Source organism: Gopherus flavomarginatus, chromosome 5, assembly GCF_025201925.1.
Source record: "Gopherus flavomarginatus isolate rGopFla2 chromosome 5, rGopFla2.mat.asm, whole genome shotgun sequence".
NCBI classification, from domain to species: Eukaryota; Metazoa; Chordata; order Testudines; family Testudinidae; genus Gopherus; species Gopherus flavomarginatus.
In genome coordinates this window covers 86,088,242-86,109,372 of record NC_066621.1, presented here as the reverse complement: position 1 = coordinate 86,109,372, position 21,131 = coordinate 86,088,242, and the positions used below count along the sequence as shown (strand labels likewise).

Genomic DNA, 21,131 nt, shown 5'->3' with positions numbered 1-21,131 from the left:
TGTTCCCCTCAGATCAGGGGCGCTAGTCCCTCTGCTCAGCTGGAGAGAGTCCTGTTGCATTGGCTGCATAATAAAATTTCAAGGTTGAGGTGCCAAGGCAGCATGGGTCAACGCCATCCCACCACTTTCTTCCCTCACCCCAGGCATTATATCTCTTGGCGATTATCATCCCCAAGAAGGTAGACTTCTCCCTGACAGGGCACAGCAGTTGTGTCCTAAGTTCCTTCCCAGCAAGGTTTCCTTAGATCCCTAACTAGCAAAAAGAAACAAAAGGAGTTAATTCACCTGAAAGCGGAGACCCATGCACTTTCCCGGGAATAAATATCACATTTTCCTTTGACAATGGCAAATCCCCAAAGACCCACCCCTGAACATCCCAAGTCAGGCACATGTATTCCAACTGCAAAGAGTCTGCAGAAACGTGCACATTCAGGGTGTTATCTCAGGCATGTTTGCAAATTACAACAGGATACAACTGATAGTTTCGTAGATTTTAATGACAGAAAAGACACTTATGATAATTTAATCCAGTGGTCCCCAAACCTAGGGTAGGGAGACTGCTTTAGCCCTGCCCACTGGACAGTTAGCGGCCTATTAAAATCTCCCAGATTGCTCTTAACAGTCACTGGGAGATTGATGCCAATTCCGGTAGACTTCCAGCCAATCTAGGAGGGTTGGCAACCCTAGTGGCCCTGGCAGCTGGCCTGGCCATGGCTTGACTCCCAGCCCTGGACCCAGCTTCAGGCCCCAACCCCAGCTCGGCCGCAGCCCCAGCCCATCTCCCATCCTCAGCCCCTGGCCATGGTTCCCACCCTACTCCCAGCCCCCAACCCACCCCCTGCTGTGGCCCCAGCCCTTGGCTCTGGCCCTGAACATGGCCTCGCTCCCAGCCCCGGCTCCCAACTCTGGCTCAGGGGGCGGGGCATGGACAGAGGTAAGGTGGGGCATGAGGTAAAAAGTTTGGGGCCACTGATCTAGTCTGACCTCCTGCATAACATAGACCATAGAATTGCATTCAGTCCATTACTTGTAACTGAGCTACTGCATATATTTTGGAAAAACATCTAATATTTATTTTAAAAGACTTCCAGTTATGGAAAAATCATCAAGTCTCTGGCTAAATGGTTCCAATGGTGAATCACCCTCACTTAAAAACTGTGCATTATTTCTAGTCTGAAGTTGCCTAGCCTTAGCTTCTACCCATTTAATCTCATTATGCCTTTGTCTGTGGTATTAAAGAGACTTCTATCAGAGATCTTCTCCTCAGGTAGGTACCTATAGATCAGGGGTTGGCAACCTTTCAGAAGTGGTGTGCCGAGTCTTCATCTATTCACTCTAATTTAAGGTTTTGCGTGCCAGTAATACATTTTAACATTTTTAGAAGGCCTCTTTCTATAAGTCTATAATATATAACTAAACTATTGTTGTATGTAAAGTAAATAAGGCTTTTTAAATGTTTAAGAAGCTTAATTTAAAACTAAATTAAAATGCAGAGCCCCCCAGACCAGTGGCCAGAACCCCGGCAGTGTGAGTGCCACTGAAAATCAGCTCGCGTGCCACCTTCGGCACCCTTGCCATAGGTTGCCTACCCCTGCTATAGATCATAATCAAGTTCCACCTTAACCAATGCAACAGCTTGGTGGATACCTAATCTAGCTGATTATTTTGCTAACTATAGATACAATCTTCCTCCCATTAAAGTCAATGGGAGTTTTGACATTTAATTTAGTGAAAGTAGGATCTAGCCATTTAGGTACATTTTACCATTGAGTTTAAAGATTAATTATTATATTACTTGTATTCAGAGTTTAAGATAAATAGATCACAGATGGAAGCAAGCAACTCCTCTGGGAAAACAAGGAAGTTTGGTGTGAAATGGTCAACAGCGATGTGGAAAATGCAGAGGTAACAAGATTATTTGACCCCTGGAAAATTAAGGCGAAGTCCCCAGTGGTTTGGCTTTCCAACATTCTTTCAGATAGTACACAGTTAAATAGTTATACAGCGATGAAGAACTGAAAGCAGTGACAGGCCCCGTGTGTCTGGGATGATTTTGTGCCAAAGGAGACAGACAAATCCACAATTAATCTGCAGGAAAATGGCACGACCAACAAAATATTCCCCTTCTGGCCCCCAAAGAGCAAATGGCTTTTCCTAAGTATGAAACTCTTTTCATTTATTAAATTCCACAATTTGTCAAGTTTGTGCTCCAGTATATGAGTTTGTGACTCCAGGATCTCATCTGGAGGTTCATGGCACCCATTCACTATTCTGTAAGAATTCTTCTGATGTGATCACTCTTAATTTAAATCTCTGGGGCCAGATTCTCCCCTGCTTTGTTCCTTATTCTTCCTTCTCAGCCTCTCAAACAAGGTACACACGTCCTTCCCTCCCTCCACGCCTCTCTCCTCTCTCTGTCTAATTCTGGTGTCCTACCCTCATTAATTGGGTGATAAATCTCACCCTGCATCTTGGGTTAATTTTCTGTAGGGTTTGAATGGAGTTTTGGAAATGCTCTTGGACAATAAAAACTGTTCCTTTGAACTGGGGCCAGCTGGAAGGAGCTCCCCACACTGCAGCTGACATGCAGGCTTTGGCTTTCATTCTCACCAATTCTTTCCTCTCCTATTCTCTCTAGTTTTTGCAGAGTTTGAGTTTTCCTCGGGTTTCATTTATGGAGCAGGCAGTGAGTTTGTGAATCTCTCTATTAATTATTATTAATTATTATTATTTCTGTTTCTGGTGGACCCTCTGAGTGGCAAGGGGTGGTTTCCTCTCTCTGTCCCAGACATAAAAGAGCCCAGGCATGAAACTATCTCTGTTGCCACCAGCCAAAGCAATGACTCAAAATCCTTGGCCCACTCCCAGGAAAGGTGCTGGATTTTCACCAGAGGCTGTCATCTTTCCTCAGCAACTCTCTTGCTCAGCAAGGATCAGTCCCTGCCTCCAGGCAGAACATGCCTGACCCTCCTGCACAGGACCACCTTCAGCACATTATCCAGCAACGAGAGCAAGGCACTGCTCCCTCTAAGCAAAGTCAGTCAGTGTGGCATCTTAATCAGCCAGTGAAATCCAAACTAGACAAAATGTCACTCAACAGAGATTGAACCAGCCATGTACTCAACAACCCCAGCCCTGAATCCCTGGAGAAAGCAAGAATAAAGCAATGGCCAGGAGAAGGAGTCATGGGTAAGAAGTCATAATGTGCTGTCATCAAACTGTTGCTTACTGATTCACCCCAATGCTGTCTACATCTCTTGAATCAGAGCTGAGATCAACATGTCCTTGAGTAGGACTGTACATAAGCATGGCAGGGCCGGGCAATGGTTGCAGCTATGTTACTCTGTGAGGGAAATCTTTTCTTCAGGCCCAGAGCATCCACAAGCTCATCTATGTCCATGCCTCTGTGTGTTGCTCCATTTCATCAGGATACAGGGATAAACCCTGTACTATTTGCTTCTCCTTGAATTTACCCAAAACAGAAATAACACTGTGCATCTAGATGGACCTTTTCGCTTCTAGATCTCAAAGCACTTTGAAGAGAAGGAAACTGTAGCACAGAGAAGAGAAATGATTTGCCCCAGGTTACACATAGTCAGTGGCAAAGTCAGGATGAAAACCCAGACCTAGGACCTATCCACTGGACCACACTGCCGTAAATGAATGAAAATTAACCATCATATTACTCTGTGATATAGTGTATACAGAGAGTGGTACCAAATTAGGGGGCTTGAGAGCTGATGGCCCTGATGCTAGCAGCTCGCCACAGATAGCTTCTCCCAGACAGGGTAGGATGAACACTTAGCACAGTGGGCAGTATCAAACAATGCATTAATCCAGTCTTCCCCCTTTTCCACCAACCCCTGCAAGCCTGGCTGATTTCCAGAGCAGCAATGGCTTTATGATTATTGGGCCCCAGCATATTAGAATTAGTGACTGGGATCACACATTGCCTCTTCCTTCACTTCCACTGGAGTGTTGGATCAAGTAAATTGTGCCTCGTACCAACAGGGGAAGTCCACAAGCTGCAGAACTTGAATGGAATGCAAGATTCTCAACAGTCACTATCTTTGCTGGTGCTTAAGGGAGACCTCCTCCAGGGCTGAGCAACAATGTTCCAAACATTATCCAGAGGGATCATCCTACTTCCACGCCAAGGTGTTGTTCAAGCCAACACACACTTTGTGCAAGGATCTGGCTCCCAAGGTGACAAAGCTATCAGCAAAATGGTGTGCAGTTTCTCAGTTTGCAGAAATGCAAAACACGCCAGCAGCTACTGAGGACCAGCTAGGAGAACTCCACAAATAGCAACAGGAAATCAAAGTGCCCACACCAGACATGCACCAGCTAAAAGGCTATCCAGAGCATGAAAAAAATCAAAGCTGGACAGTGGAGATTACATCATGCTGTGGATAAACCTGTGAGCCTGTCCAACTGGAGCCAGGCCAACAGGTCCAGATGGCTGAAGAATGTGCTGAATAAATAGCTACCTCTGTCTCCTCCTCTTCTCTCTTTCTTCTATGTTCTCTCTATTTTCCCTCTTTCTTCCCATATTCTCCTCTTCTCTTGCCCTTTTTCTCCTTCCTGTTCTCTCAGAAAAATAATGTATCCTCAAGAGATGGTGCATAAAAATATTGATGATATATTTAACTATAATTATCACATTATGCATTGAAAGGCAGCCCCGTACAGCTGACAGGGCACAGGAGAATTGGGTTCTATCTGCAGCTCTGTCACTGGCCAGCTGCATGATCTTGTGCAAGTCGCTTCACCTCTCAGTACCTCTTCCCCTCCCACTCTTTGTCTATTTAAACTGTAAGTTCTTTAGAGAAGGGCCTGTCTCTTACTATGTATTTGTACAGTACGTAGCACCGTGAAACCTCAATCTCAGTTTGGGGCCTTTAGGCACTACTCTGGGTCATATTAAAATTAACAGTTAAAATACTGTTAAATCAGACTCTTCTTTGTGCTTAACAGTATCAATGGTGCCATCTGATACATCCCATAAGCTCTTCAGACCATCTTCTAGCACTCAGGATAAGTGAAAGGGGGCAACAATTCTACCAGGTTTATAAATAGCAGGTAAAGGGACTACTAGGAAAAACTAAAATATGTACAGTTTGGCATACTGGGTGGTATCATAAGGGAATTTACTAATAAATATACTGAACCCATGACAATTGTTTTTGATAAGTCACAGCGAACAGGACAGGTGCCAAAGGACTGGAAAAAACAAATATGATACTATTCTTAAAAAATGGACAAAGGAGCAATCCGTGCTAACACCAGCCAGAAAATCTAACTTTAAACACAAAGGAAACAACTACTTACTATTTAAGGAAAAAATCTCCAATCATCTACAAGACAATGCATCCATGTGCAATAAGCAGCTTTGGGGACTATTAGATCAACAGGGATCTTCTCTTGTCCCCCCAGTTAGCAGGTGTTAGTATCCTGCATAAAGCGGCTGAAGTTCTGCTGGCTCACTGGGACAAGTGCAGCGTGTTAAAATCCTTCCTGTATGTAATAGAGGTGGGAGCATCTTTTGGGGACAGAAGGAACTTTGCCTAGGGGGCAATCCTAGGGACAGCCATACCTAGGGAGTAAGCGTTGATAGAAGTTTATGTTGTGTTATTGAGTTGTGAAGCCCAAGAAGGGGTTAAGTTCTGACACTGACTCAGAGTCTGTTTGTTCTCTTGGGGATGGAGTAGGGACAGGGACTCAAGCCCAGCTTCACAAAGGTACTTAGGCACCGAAGTCCCAGTTTTGGCTCCACTGCAATCCACAAGACTCCTACCACATCCTGTAGGCTCATAAACTCACTCGGCACCTACATTTTCAGGGTACAAGTTCTCTCAATACCTATGTATCTACCTCTGAGCATGCACATTGCTGCCTCCCTCTAGGCGTTCAGATGTCTATCTCTTGCCTAACCTCCAGGACAATTTGCAAACTGGGGGAAGACAGACATTTGTCCACCTATGTCATGTGCAGGGCCAGATTCAGTAGATGTGCTCAGAGGCCACCTAATGAATTAGGTCCCAAAGTCTGACTGGAAGAGGTACCCCTCCAACAGCATTACTTTTAGCCCAGTGGTTAGAACACCTGACTTGGATGTGGGAAATCCAGGTTCAGTTCTCTCCCCCACCCCCAGCTTGAGGAGGAGACAGGTTTGAACAGGGGTCTTCCACCTCACAGGAGGCCCAATGACTATTTAAGTATTTATCCACAGCAGAACAGTCACTGGGCCAGAGAAAGATGAGAATGACTCTGTAGTCCAGTGTTAAGGCACCCACCTGGCAGGTGGAAGACTCCAGGGCCCAGTTCTCCAGCTCCTACCTCTCTTTCATTATTTTCCCACCATGGAACAACTTCCACAGGGGAGACTGAGGGAACCCCAAATCAGTCTATCCAATAGCTCACTGGTTATAGCTCTCCCATAAGAGGTGGGAGACGCCTGTTCAAATTCTCTCTCACTTTCTGGCAGAGAGGAGGAAATTGAACCTGCATCTCCCACATCCCTAACTCATTCCTGCAAGAAACGCCTCAGGCACCTAAGCTTCCTGTCACCAAGTGGCTGGTTCCCATTTGTGGATCACTAAACATAGATATCTTATCTGAGAAGGGCAGAGCTTAGGACACAGTATGTTGTCAACATCTCCCACTGGGTAGCTTAGGCAGCTCCCCTATTAGGATGCTGGCTTTTCTGCATCTCATCCTAAGGCATCTCTCACCCCTCATTAACTGTATACTGAGCCTAGGTGCCTAACTTGGCTTTGTGAATCAGTGTTTCTGTGATTTTCTAGGTGCCTAAAAGTTAGGTTCCATGATGATCAGTGTTGCAGTGTCTAGGTCCTCTTGTGAATCCCACTTCAGTTTATCCATTGGGTTCAGAAGGAACAAATCTTTTTATTTTCAGTTTGGAATATAGAAAGCAAGAGTAGCAATGCAGCATTGTTACACTTGTGTAAATCCTGAAGCTATCTGAGGAAATCTGGACTGACTTCAGTAAAGTTACTCTAGATTTACTTGGTGTATCTGAGATCAGAATCAGACTATAGAGTTCAAAGGTATGGAATAAGGATCTTATGATTCCTTCAGTTCAGCTGTATTCATTCAGTGCCTGATGCAATGCAAGAACGTCACTGACTACAATGGGCTTTGGATGAGGTCCTTCATGCCGAGTGCTGTGGAAGTAAAGTAAAGTATATGATACAGGGATGGACTTCCCAAAGTCTTGACAGGAAAATTAACTCAAATTGAGTTGCATGGGAGCACCATTAGGTGGGCTGACATTGGCTATAGCCAGGGATAAATGGAGGCAGGGAGAGGTGTCCCTGGGATAGTGCAGGAGTAGTTAGCCCAAAAGGCTGCTGGTGGCAACAGCATGTGAATTAAACATGCAGATGACACTAATTTGGTGCTGTTCACAAGAATCACGTAGTAATACCAAGGTATTACTTGAACAGGAACATGAAATACAGCCTGCAGAATATCTGAGGTCTTATAAACTGTGGTTGGTTTCTGCCAGGTGCATAATGCCCAACATTTATGTAGCCCATTTCATCCATAGATTGCAAAGCACTGCACAGATATGAATAAGTATTATCATCCTCCTTAATTAACCTGCCCAAGATCACACACCAAGTAACTAACAGAGCTGGGAATAGAACAAAGGTTTCCTAACTCCCTGGGCTAATGGCCCATTCGCAGGACCACTGACCTTTACCAGCTCAGTTCAACTGGCAAGTAAATTGCACCTCACTGCACCTCACCAACTCCCATGTCACCATATTAGCATGGAAACAACAGAGAGTTCAGAGATGATCTAATTACTATGCCAAGAACTTTGAGATAGAGAGACTGATAAAGGCTTTGAAAAAAAGTGTTCCATCAACATTCTTTAAAAATGTCATAGCTTATTTCCCTTCAACTAAACTCCTTATCTTTCAGTTCCTTCCCTGGGGCAGCTGTTAGCTCAGTCAAAAGCACTTGCCTGTCCTCCCTCGCTCTCTCTTTTGGCTATCATTAATTTATCACCTAGATTCTACATTAAGCCATTTTGAATGCAAAACTTAACAATGAAATGCACCCACAAACATTGACCTCTTCTTTATTCAGCTCTGCTCATGCCTCAGAACAGCCTTTTTCATGTGTCATAGTATGTACATTCAAACTCTCCATACAATATTTCTTTCAGAAAAAGCTCTACTAGGAGGAGCATCACTCACAGTGGAAATCCAGGAGGAGGATCAAGGACTCTCTGCATATTGGCTGGTAGGGACATGTTGACATAGGTAGAAGCTCACCCTGCAAGAATTCTAGTGGCATTGCAGTGAGGAAGCTTATCCTGCTAGAAATGAATTCCAGTGGGTACCAAGTGAGTAAATGTATCCTGCTAGATTTCTAGTAGGCACTGCAGTGAGGAAGCTTACCCTGCTAGAATTCCACTGGGCATCAGAGTAAGGAAGCTCACACTGCAGAAGGAACCCTGACAACTTATCTATAAGCATCAAAAAAGAATGTACTAGCCACCTCCCTACTATGCTATATACCTTGTAACTGATACAAAATGTATGTATAGTGCTACCTCTGCCACCAAGTGAATGATAACACTCTTGTTGAACAGGAGCTTGATCATCAAACTAAAGGTCTTACTTTCTATTTGTTCTAGGAAAAAGACCAAGTTTAAGTCAGGCTTACCTAATACAAGTGTCATCACTGTTTGAGATAGTGTGACTCATGCAACCTTAGAAGGACATAGGGTTCATCACAGCCCAGAGAGAGAGAGAGAGAGAGATGAAGAGGGAGAGGTTACTGGACAGCGTGTATCATAGTACACGCATTCAAAGTCTCCATGTGACCTTGTCTGGTGTGTAGAGAAGACCTACTTCAAGCACCTTTTCACTTTGACAGTGACCAGGCCAGAAAAAGTCCATAGGATTATGAAGGCAGACAGATAATGAGAGATTTAGCAACAGAAAGGGTGAGAAAAGGAGGAAGGAGAAAAAAGGAGAGAGAGGGTAAGGTAATACAGGAGACCATAGAGAAAAAAGGAGAGGGGATAGTCCGGTGGGTTCATGAGCATCATGCATGAGACAAAGGACATTTCAAACTCTTCCTCCTTGCAGCAGGAGAGAAATGGAAGTTAGTTTTCTAGAGCAGCCAGGAATAACTAGACAGATGTAAACATTGCATAGTGGGTACATGGAAAGCAACTGGATTGAAACACACAGCCTGCCTTTCAGTGCACTACCTGCAGTCACCTCCTATTCTGGCATTGCACTAAGGTTCCCACTCCCTGCTCTAGCTTTTCCTGCTCTGAGAGCGAATACAAACCATGCAATGGTAGACATACTAAGCCAAGAAAGCGCCTAACCATTCAGTCCTATTTTTACAAGGCCTTAAGTGAGCTTCCCATACAGGAAGGAACAAAAACGGATATCCTGAGAGTCACCAGCTCTCTTCCATCACACAAGCCTAAAACAAATCATATATAGTTTCTATACCATTCACCCAAGGAATATCAACGTGCATATAAACAAAAAATATATATATAGGAGTCACTTCACCCACCAGTGCAGCCACCTCTGGGGTAGGAAGCAGCTACTGTTTTAACTGCACACAAAAAACTACATATTGTTATTAATATTAATAGTAAATAACATGTACAAACATTATCCAAAAAATTAGATCAGTGAGCAAAGAAGAATATTGTGTTTAATTGAAACTGCAGTGGGAGTTTAGGTTGGTGCAATCTAATTAATGAATTTGGCCTGGAGACCAGGACTAACAACCCTGATTCCTATAAAAAGTGCCACAGAATCTTTAATGGCAATAGGTATTCAGAATCTCCATTCTACCTCTGATCGAAAAGATGGTGCCTCTACTGCTTGGGAACTAAACCAGTGCTATCTCTCAAGGAAGGATGGCTACTAGTGAGTCCTCATCACCACTTCTTGCAGTGCGTGGGTTTTACCTAGACAGTCTGCTATCCAAGGAATGACTAGATATGACTCTTCTTAGCTTATTAGAACTGAGATCACAGTTGGAAATGAGCTTTCCTCCCATCAGCTATCTGTTCCTCAACATCAACACAACAGCAAATGGTATAATCAGGGTGATTTTTTCAGTTCCATCTTGGTTCCTGAAGTGGACTTTCCAATAGCAGAGTCAGCTAGTGGGCCTGAGTTGTTGCAATCCAAGTAGTGTGGGCAGAATGCACAGATTTTAATAATTGGAATAATCTATTTTCTAAGTTGTACCAAAATAAATAAATCTTGAGAAGAATTACAATCACTTTTACACCAAAACACAATATTCACCACCTGGCTGTGAGGGGAACCTGTCATATTGTTACCCTGGGACCAACTTCATAGATGAAATTAAATTCCCTCATCTCCATTGGTATTATAAGGATTCCCTACATACAAAGAGATGGTTTGGAAACATGAAGTGATCATGTGGAGCCCAGAGTTATACCCTTCTCAGAGACAACACACGATTCATAGGGGAAGATTTATAGCCAAAGATGGACTGTTGTTATAAAGTCACTCTCCCCAGGACTCCACTTTAAGAGCCTGTTTGGGAGAGTAATCCATTCATTATTCCTTCTTCCACTCGCTGAAACTAAGCTGCTACTAGAAATGGATCCTGTTCCAGTCTTTCAGAATACAACCAAGATACACCACGGTAAATAGATATTGTAACCAAACTAGTGTCTGTGTATAACACCACAGTACCCTATGGGTATTTAGAACCCACTCACTATTCATGAGTATGTCATCTATCTCTTTCAGTCCCTCCACTAGCTCTCCCTTCTCTATCATTTCAAACATAAGCTGCTTGTATTCACTGCCAAGGGCCTTCACAGTCAATCTCCACCCTACCTACCTTCTCTCATTCCTATCAAGTGTTGACACATATCTCTGGTAGGTCCATAATACCAGCCTCTACTACTCACTTGTTAAATTGTCAGACAAGCACCTTGAGGCTTTCATCATGCTGTTCACATGCTTCAGACTCTACCTTATTATCCACCTTCAAATCCCTCCTCAAAACTTTCCTTTGCTGTGAAGCCCACATAAAATTTGACAATAGCTGTTATTGTGCAGAGACCTTCATGCGACAATACTGGGCTGTATTGTTTACTAGGACTCCTATGTTGGTCCGTCTGTATCCATGTTGTCTTTTGACGGATAGTTAGATTGTAATTTCCCTGGAACAGGGACTGTATTTTTGCTCTGTGTTTGTACAGCACCTAGCACAATGGGGACCTGGTCCATGCCTGGGGCTCCTCGGTACTATGGTAATACAAATAAATAAAATAATAATAATTTGAGTGTCCTAGCATGCCTGAGAACCTGAAGGTGTCTCCTACCCATGAGCGCCATTAAACTCTGAAATTCCCCCAAGGATAATCGAGCATCCTGACCTATCAACTATCTATAAAAATGCTGGTTAAGTATTTTCTTACCCAGCAGATAGTATTCCCCCAGCATCCCCTCTCCCCACCACCAAAAACAAAACAGCAATCCGAGGTTGCACCAAAGACCAGCCTTCAGGTGTATTCAGCACCAAGGCCAGAGCCTGAGGGGGAAAACCCCAAGCACCATGACAATGGAAGCTGAGAATCAATAAGGAAAATAGGCATTTGAAGCATGTGATTTACTTCCTTCCTTTGGGCATGTGGTGTGTGTTGTGAAGACAGAACAGCATCACTGGCTTATCTTGCTATTTAGCAACCAGGCTTTCATCTACTGGAGAAAGGAAGGGGCCAAGAATCTCTCACATATGTTTCCCAGAAGATGAGTCATCCTTTGAATCTAAGTGAATCAAGTCATGTTCCTAGCAGGACCCTTGGAGGTGGAGGTAAAATGAGTTGATTTACAATCTGGGAGGTTTTCCACATTCTGATGCTCTCACCTGATCTATTACAGCAAGGTCCTCCTGCCTCCACCAAAACTGCCAGCAGCATTGACTGCTGGGCATGTCTCAGGAGATAGCAATTTTCTGACAGATCTGTCCAAAGTGCATTTCTAAGTATAGTAATTTAGACACCTTCCTCAACATCTGCAGAGCTACTATCTCACAACTGCTGCTGCTGACGTGCTCTTCTGGATCGGCCTGTGTAACCAATGACTTCAGCACACATGTAACAGGAAACTTCCACCCTTTGCTCATTGCTTAATATATTTACTTTGCAAACATTTTCACATAATCCCTTCCTGTTTCTCCCCACTCAGATGCACGTTTATGTCTCTCTCTTTTATTCCTCTTTCTGATGTCTAGCTCTCTGCAGACATGGTCCAAGGCCCTCTCTTCTTGTCTGCCTCTGAACAGCAGCAGTGAGGCTGATCCCAACCCACATGCCAGAAGTTGTCTATTAGGAGAGTATGCTGTTGCCAGGATGGTGTTTCTCAAATGTTCCCAACAGAGAGTTCTTAGTTTCCTTCAGAATGTGTTAGGTATACACAATCCTCCACTACTCAACAGATGATGAGACCTTCTAAAACACAGGTAGGCAACCTATGGCATGGGTGCCTAAGGCAGCACGCGAGCTGATTTTCAGTGGCACTCACGGTGCCTGAGTCCTGGCCGCTAGTCGGGGGAGGCTCTGCATTTTATTAATTTTAAATGAAGCTTTTTAAACATTTTAAAAACCTTATTTACTTTACGTACAACAATAGTTTAGTTATATATTACCGACTTATAGAAAGAGACCTTCTAAAAACATTAAAATGTATTACTGGCACGCGAAACCTTAAACAAGAGTGAATGAATGAAGACCTGGCACACCAGTTCTGAAAGGTTGCCGACCCCTGTTCTAAAGTAAGGTCATATCTCCCCACTGGCAAAAAATAAATGTTGATTTTCAGTTTAAGGCTACAAAGTGACATTGTTGTAGGCTCAGGAGGCACCTTGTGCCACAGAGGAGAATGATAGTCTGGTGGTTAGGCTGCTAGCCTGTAAAGTCTGAGGCCTTTTTCTGCAGCCACATTAGGACAGCAGCAGCCATGAGCTACAAGGCAGAAAGTCACATCCTCACATTCCATCTAAAGTGCATTAAAACAATGAAATATTGTGCTGTTAAGAAGGTGCTCCTGTCCTAACAGTACCCGCCATCACCAAATAAAGAAACAGATCTTTAAACATCTTAAGAAACCTTTGTTTGATGGCATTCTGTCGGGCAAGGAATCACTTATTAAGAGTTGCGATTGTGAAATCCATACTTTATTGTTTTGCCTTCACGGTCCTGTAGCAGGGTGGTCCCCCACTCCTGCCCTGAAGGGCTTGAAACAGCTCAGGAGAGGGCTGTGGCTGGGGCAAGAAGCCTGGGCTGATTGGGGAAAGTAGGCCAAGCTGTGGCCATGCCCCAATCAGGCCCGGCTGGCCCCTATAAGAGGCAGTGAGCCAGAAGCCCAGAGAATCTCTGTCTGTCTGTTGAGGGAGAAGGGCCTGGCTGCAGGGAGCTAGAGACAGGGTACCTGAGTGGAGCAGGGCTGGGGAAAGGCTGAGGAGCTGGGGAGCTCCAGCCTGGAAAGCCCCAGGCTGTGGCCTAGCACAAGGCCACAGGTACTGAGGGTTGCAGAGGGCAGCCCAGGGGTAGGCCAAGGCAGCAGGTCCAAACCCTCCTTGCCAGTGATGAATAGGCTGACACTGCAGTCTGCCCCAGGGCATGGGGCTAGATGATGACTGGCAGTAACCTTATACTGAGGCAAGGTGGGAATAGTGGGTGGGGGTTCCCTGGGGAGGGGAGACCCTAAGACTGAGGGGCTACTGCCAGGGGGCAGCACCCCAGGTAAAAGGGCACCGGGGTCCAGGGAGGGACATGAGGCCAGAGGACAGGTGGATCATTGGCCTGCAGAGGGTGTTTTGGAGCTGGAGTGAGCTAATTCCTGGAAGTCACCAGCAGGAGGTGCTGCAGGGGTGAGTCCGCTCCTCTACAGGTCCCTACTTCTTTATTGTTTATCTGTATGGTTTCTGTCTGATTCTTTGATTGTTTCGGTCACATAACTAATTTTGCAAGATCTACATCAACTAACGGGGTGGGATAAAATTAGTTAAAGGATTGTTTTGCAATATGTTAGGACTGGTCAAAGAATTATTTTGTAGTACTTTAGCTATACCTCAACCGATCATTTTAAACTAAGCAGGACTCAAGTTTCACTACATAAATTGGGGTTCATAAGGAAGTTCTTTGGAACCTACCACAAGGACACAGCCCAGGATCAGAGCTGCCAGACTCAACACCTTGCCAATCATATCAGGCAGAAACTGGAGGAGCTCCAGATAACCTGATCCTGACTGGCCACCAGGAAAACTTTGTTTGCCTTATTGGCAGTGGTGAGCACTGTCTGCTTAGCATATGCATTCTGTTTTGGTAACTGTTAACAAATAGAGGTTAAGAATATTACTGGGTAAGGCACTTTCACTGATAAAAGGCCTCGAAAACCCTCAGAAGAATACGCCCTGAGTCCTAGGAACTGAGTATGGGTGGCCGTGAGTCCTAGGAAATAGGTATCGGTGGATGCCTTTCACCTGGAGCCCAAGGAACTGGGAAAGAGTGGGGATGCCTAAATTAACTTGGTTACCCCTTGAGCCCACAGAAGGGTAAAGGTGGGGTGCCCTAGAAAGTGCAGGTAACAAGCCCAGAATTTGCAAGACTTGGGTGCAATTCCCTATATGGCCATAGACTTCCTAAGTTACCATGGGCAAGTCAATTAGCCTCTCTCTGCCACTCACCCCATCTGTAAAATGGGAACAATAGCATTTCCCTACCTCACAGAGGTATTGTGAGGATAAACACATTAAAGATTGTGAGGTACTCACAGACTACAGAAACTGGGGCCATATAAATATCTTTGAAAATATCAACAGTGGAGAAATGTCTTTACTTTCTTCCTTTTGATTTCTGATCATAAGGAACTGTACTATTGTGTTCCATTGAGGGCTGCCAATGCTGGGTTAACTGCCCTGTTCCACTAATGCTTCTCAGACGTCTCTGGATCAGCTGCAAGGGAATGTCCAAGAAGAGGAGCTGGCAGGATAAAGTGACTGAGCCAAAGGAAAATTTGGGAACGTTTTTATTAAAATGCATTCCTTCCGCCAATGTACTACATCTCCACTGGGGTCACAAAACTATTTCTTGACAAGCCCAATTCTAAGCAGGATAAAGATCATATATTTTTATTGACCTGCCCAATGCTCTCATCACACTAAAACAGACTAAGAAGCTAAAGACAGGTAACTATAAGAATGATACAAATTAACTAAGTTTCATAGCTTGAGGAATAGGAAGCTATGAACTTTCAAAAGTGTCCATGACTGGCATCAGCCCCAGAGACCATTGTGGACCTCTCATAATGTCTGGTATCAGGGGCATGCAGAAAGGGGGGCAAGCAGGGGCACCCCCAATAACCGGTGGGAGCACAAAACTCCTCTGGCCTCAGGGCTGGGGCACAGAACATGAACCTCCAAAACCCAATGAAATTTAAATTCCTGAGCACACCCCTCTGGAATCCAACAAGAGAAATGGAAACTGATGGGAATTCCTGGCTAAGCCTTTAGGTCCAGCTGTGGGGGGCAAGGGAGGAAAGAATGGGGCTCATAAAGAATGAAACTCACCCCTGCACCACAGACAGAACAAGGCCCGTGCACTTGCTAAAGCCTCATAACAGGGCATAAAAGAGGAACTTATGGTACATAGGCCTTGCACAGGGATCAATTTCACCCCCAAGAAACATACTATATTTATGTTTGTTAGCAAAGACCCTTTCCAGTTTCTATTGGCACTGTCCTTAGCATAGCTCTGTTTTCTACATATAATTTACTAATTAGCTCATTTTTGGTGGCCCGCATTACCTGATTCCAAGACATATATGCAGTAACACAAAAGACACCACACTAAAGTTATAGAAAATAGCAGTGTGAACATAAAAATAGTAAAAAATAGAACCAGTTTACATGATGTCTCTCAAGAAACAGTCCAGAAATACATGTAACTTTTCCCATTCCATTAGATCATATTATTTATCAAATAGTGCGGGCTGTCACACAGTAACAGTTCATATTGTAACGCATTACCACAGGCTGACTGGCCCCTTTGAGAGGGAGCAGCGGGTACAGTGCACCTATGACTGATTACTAGCTGCCCCGTTGGGTTTAGTGCCTGGATCTTCTAAAGGGGAAGACAGGAACAGGGGAAGGAAGGTTATCCACTGAAACTCTCTCAGCTCAGGGAGGTAAGGGTGCTGCTAAAAGTAGCTATGGTAGAAACCACAGCAGAGAACAGGAGGCTCCTGCAGAAGACCCTTGACTGAGGGAAGGGTTTTGGGCCTGGAGGCCTCTTGGACACTGTGAGCATGTGCAATAACTCCAGGTTGAAAGGCCTGAGACTTCCTGTAGACATAAAGAAAAAGTGTAGGTTCCAGGAAAGAAGGCCTGAGAGTGGATGTTCAGAAAAGAGCAGGCTGGGTTGAGGAGAGAGACTAAACAGAGCCTGGGAAAGGCTCAGATGCTGTGCCCAGCTTGGAAACTTGGAGACAGACTCCAGGGAAGAGGGGCTGTGCTCTGTGTAAGACTTAGGTAGAAGAGATTTTGTTGTATGTTAATAACAAGACAACAAGAAGAGGTGATGTTATTGGACACAAGCTTTGGTGGAGTTATTGAGGAGCCTGAATGAAAGGGAAACTGAGTCAGGACTCTGCAGAGCCCTGCACAGCCAGGAGGAGGCTGATGTGTGGATGCACTATCAAAGTCTGTCTGCATATGGGTAGACAATGGAAGCCTCAATAATCAAACACAAGTTTTAATGAGTGGCAACCAAGGAAGCTGAAACATGAATACAGTGTGGCTGGAGACAAGGAACCTGAGGTGTGAACAGACTGGATTTTTAGCATATGGGTGCAGATACAGAGTATGTCTGCTCTGCAATTGAGGTGTGTGATTGCAGCATGAGTAAACATACCCATGCTATCTTTAGTCTTGCAAGCTTGGGTACCAACAGCAATATGGGCTGCAATGTGAGCTATACAAGCCTGCCCAAGTCCCTGGGTACTTACTAGGAAACTAGTCCATGCTCAAATCCATGCCGCTGCAGTGTCACTACTATTGGTACCCAAGCTAGCTAGATTAAAACTAGCTCTGGTATGTTTACATATTCTGCAATCACACCTCTGATTGCAGCCTAGTCATACCCACACAGAGAGAGACCAAAGGAAATTGCAGGGGAGCATGGAATATTGGGACAGTTGCTTCTGCCAATACAGACTGTCTTGGCTTGGCTGTTCCATGCTGCCCTCAGATTCTGTATCCTAACTGACACAAGGCAGCTTTTTAAAAACAAATGCTTACTGGGTGCATGCTTCCTGAAGGGGGCGAAGTATCACCAGAAATCTGCACACATCGAAGAGCACAGAATGAGAAATGGGGTGCTGGAGCCTGAAGGCCCAGTCTCAGAATCATAGAGCTGAGAAGCTTGATACTGAGGAGGGCTGAGAGAGAATGAGAGCTCTCTGAGCCATTGCTCTGTTAAACCAAGGAGCGAGTACATGTATTCTGACAAGAATAATGAAAAATGCCAAAGCCTGGTGTGGACAGTGCAGAATTCAGAAAGGTTAATTCAATGAGCAAACATCACATGAAGGATTAGCTTTATTAATAAACAGTCATTTCCAGTGAAAACACTGAACAAACTCCTCTGTGTTCAAAAGCAGTAAGTGACCTAGCAAGCTGAAGGAGAATCTGTTTTTGCTGTCATTAGTAATACACTCATCTTGGTGAACAAAAGGAGCATTTTCCATAGACACCTTTCCCCTTGGAGTTCACCCGTCCAAGCACGGATTAAACCCAGCCCTGTTTATGCTTTTTAAACTAGATATCAGTCAGACTCCAACCAATAACACTGTTCTCTTTCAAGTGTCCCTTTTCAATCACATTAATTTATTAATTCCAAGATGCACCCAGACCTATGATCCCATTATTTCAGCTTGTAACATCCTTAGAATAAAGGAATTATAAACTACTGCTTAAGTGACAAGACAATTAACTAATGAAGGTTACTGTTTCAGGAAGAGGTTGATGGTGAACACAATATCCTAACAGTGCCCAACCTCTTTAGAGGAAACTACATTTGCTAAACAATACATGGAATGGTCTCCATGTTGAACCTCATCTCACTCTGAAGTGAAATCATTGATGGTTTTAAGAATTATCATGCAACCATTGCGCTTTAATTTTAAGTGCAATACATTGAAAAGCAATTATGTAAAAATAAGACCTCCTTACTTAACAGACCCCTTTCCATCATTATCACAGTAAGATTTGCTGGATTTACTTAAGTTCATCTTTACTCCTTTTTCTGGCTGTTATCTGAATTAAGATTACAAAATCTTTATTGTTGATCATGCACAAGAACAAAGAGTCTCAGATGCCCAGGGGAATCTGTGCTGTGAAAGAAAAAAAAAGCTTTTACTTGTCAACTGAGTGCAATAAATCTAGAGTAACTGAGAAATATTGAGCATGGAGACCTTTCATGCCAGTTTTGCAGTCACTGTTAGAACAGAAATGGAATTTAATCCGTCAGGAAAGTAACATACTGAATATGGTCAGTACACATTTTTAAATATAGTGTAATGGCAGGTATCACTGGCTGGTGTTGGTATGTACAGTCTTCCAAGTTATTTTTCTTGGGCCTTGTCTAATTTATACAACTCCACTAGTACGGATCCAGTTATAGAGACATAAGAGTGCATATAATGGTACAGATTATTTTTATATAAAAATAACCTAATTTGCTGTAAGGCACTTTTACACTAATATAACTACATCCATACTAGGGCTTTTACCAGTATTACTATTTCTGGAAAAATAATCATACCCATAACTGAAATAGTTACACCAGTCAAACTTTCAAAAGTATGTATACCAGGCCTTAGGGTGTGAGCAAATGTTCAGTCTTGAGAAGACCTGCTGTGTGTGTTAGTTTTGCCATGCAAAGGTTCTCAGTAGGGGGAGCAGTACAAGGAGTAGAAGATTTTGCTCTCTACTTATAGGTATGTCTACATTGCAATTAGAAGTGTGAGTTCAGCACATGTAAACACAGCGGTGCTAGATTTGATCTAATTAACTGAACTTGCAATATACAGTGAAGTTGCGGCAGTACAGGCTAGCCACTTGAATGTGTCACCAGAGTCCTAGGAGGGGTTGTACAGCCTTTGCTGCTGGGATTCACTGTTACTGACTGAGCTAGCTAGATCAAAGCTAGTTCAGACATGTCGACATGTTCTGCCCTCACTCACTGACTGCCATGTAGACATACCCTTTGCCTCAAGAATTTACTCCATTCAGAGACAGAGCTGCACCCTTGAAGGGGGGGAGGACTTCGGGTGAGATTACTGAAAGAAGGGATTAGCTGCATGCTGCTTGTGACCATCTCTGTTCCAGGACTGATGTATGTGTAAATAAAACAAGTTACACTTAGAATATACCCAAATTCTGGGTCACTGATTTATCCTCCACTGGAAAGGTGACCTGAAAAGTCCCAGATGTCCTCTACTGCTTGGCAGAGAGACAGCAATATTCATACTAGTTCAAAGCTAAATTTGCTCACAAACACAAAACTCACACTCCTCATTTGGAACAACATCCTAGTTTGAAGTTTTAGAATGGACCAACTGTACATGTGAGTGCACAAAGTCTGGACAATTTTCTTAAAGGTGAATACACTGTTTTTACACACTGGGAATCAGCTGAATAGATTCCCCCCCCAAGTAAGTCACAACTGTGTTAGCCAAGCAACAGATGTTTCACCGGCCAAATGTCATTTTACAAAAAGCGGTTAGCAAGGGAAAGTAGAGGTTTCCAACAGAAGGGCCTGCTGCCCCTAACTTCAGTGTCTCCAGTACCATTAGAGTGGGAAGAGTTAGTTAAGCAACGGAACAAAGTGCCAGGACCCGCTGCGGAATTCCCATTAGACATGGTTTAAAAACTGGCATCAGTCTTGCCAAAGGGGAGGCTGATCCCTGGAGGAGGTCGCAGGAGTGTCTGCCTGTGTGTGGGGGGGGTACAGCTGTAGGGGACTCTCAGTGAGAGTGGTCTCAGGCCGGCTGAGCTTTGCAGGGCCATGGGGAGCATTGGCCTTGAGGCGCTCAGTGCTGGAGCCAGGTTCAGGGAAACGGGCGCTGCGCTGCCCAGGCTCACGCTTCCCTGCCCGGCGGACAGCGGGAATTCCCCGAGCAGCGGCCGTGGCCCCGCACGACTAGGCGCCGTTTGGAGGGGAGCCCGGGGCACCCCAGGACGAGCCCAAGCGGCCTCCCCGCCCCCTTACCACATTGCTGAGGAAATCCGCTTCGTTCAGGTCGCCCAGGTCCAGGAAGCCGGAGCCGCCCCCGGGGAAGAGGCGCTCGGAAGGGAAGGGCTCCAGGATACTGTCCATGGTGCCGGGCAGCGCCCCGCCGGAGCAGGGTTAGGTGAGGGGCAGAGCCGCCTTCCCGCCAGCGCGGCAGGCCGGATCCCGGGCGTCCCTCGCTCCCTCCGCCGATCCGAGGCTCGGGGTTACTCCAGCGCTGCCCGGCGCAGCCGATGGCAGGGCCCCGGGCCCCCACAGGGCATGGCTCCTCCTCCCACGGGACGGCTGCAATCCATAGGGCACGGGGGCAGAGGGGCTCCCCGGGGCGGCGGGGGCCCCGCGGCGGCTGAGGACGGGGGCCCGGGAGGAAAGGTTGGGTGCTGCGCCTGGGGCTGGGCAGGATCCGAACCCCGCGGGAGCGTGCAGGGGCCCGGGCTGCCGCCTAGGGCTGTGCAGGAGGGGCGGTGTACTCCTCCGGGACTCCCCTCTGCCCAGCTGTCACTTTCACACTCCGCAGAGGATCCCCAGGCTCAGCCGCCTGGCCGGCCTGAACATCACGCCCCCCAGCTTATGAATATTAACGAGGGCGCGAGGCATAACTCCACTCCTGGAACAGCCTCTTAAGGAAGCTCTGGTGCAATGCATTGCTCCTCCCTTGCTCTTGCACTGACAGCTCAGGAGAAAGGACGCAACTCAGAGCCCAGGGCAGGGAACAGAACTCACGGCAGATCTGAACAGTCATCGGGCCCCATGCAGCTCTGGAGCAGCCACAGACAGAAGA

General features: G+C 45.3%; 1 protein-coding gene across 1 annotated transcript in view; it reads right to left on the bottom strand.

Moving 5' to 3' along the window:
* Positions 1–20,870, bottom strand: part of CREB3L1 (cAMP responsive element binding protein 3 like 1) — a 61,746-nt gene extending 40,876 nt beyond the window's left edge. The window contains exon 1 of the mRNA XM_050955394.1: positions 20,330–20,870. Coding sequence (XP_050811351.1) covers positions 20,330–20,437 — 108 coding nt within the window. The 5' untranslated portion in view covers positions 20,438–20,870. The remainder of the gene's footprint in view (positions 1–20,329) is intronic.
* Positions 20,871–21,131: the final 261 nt, after the last annotated feature.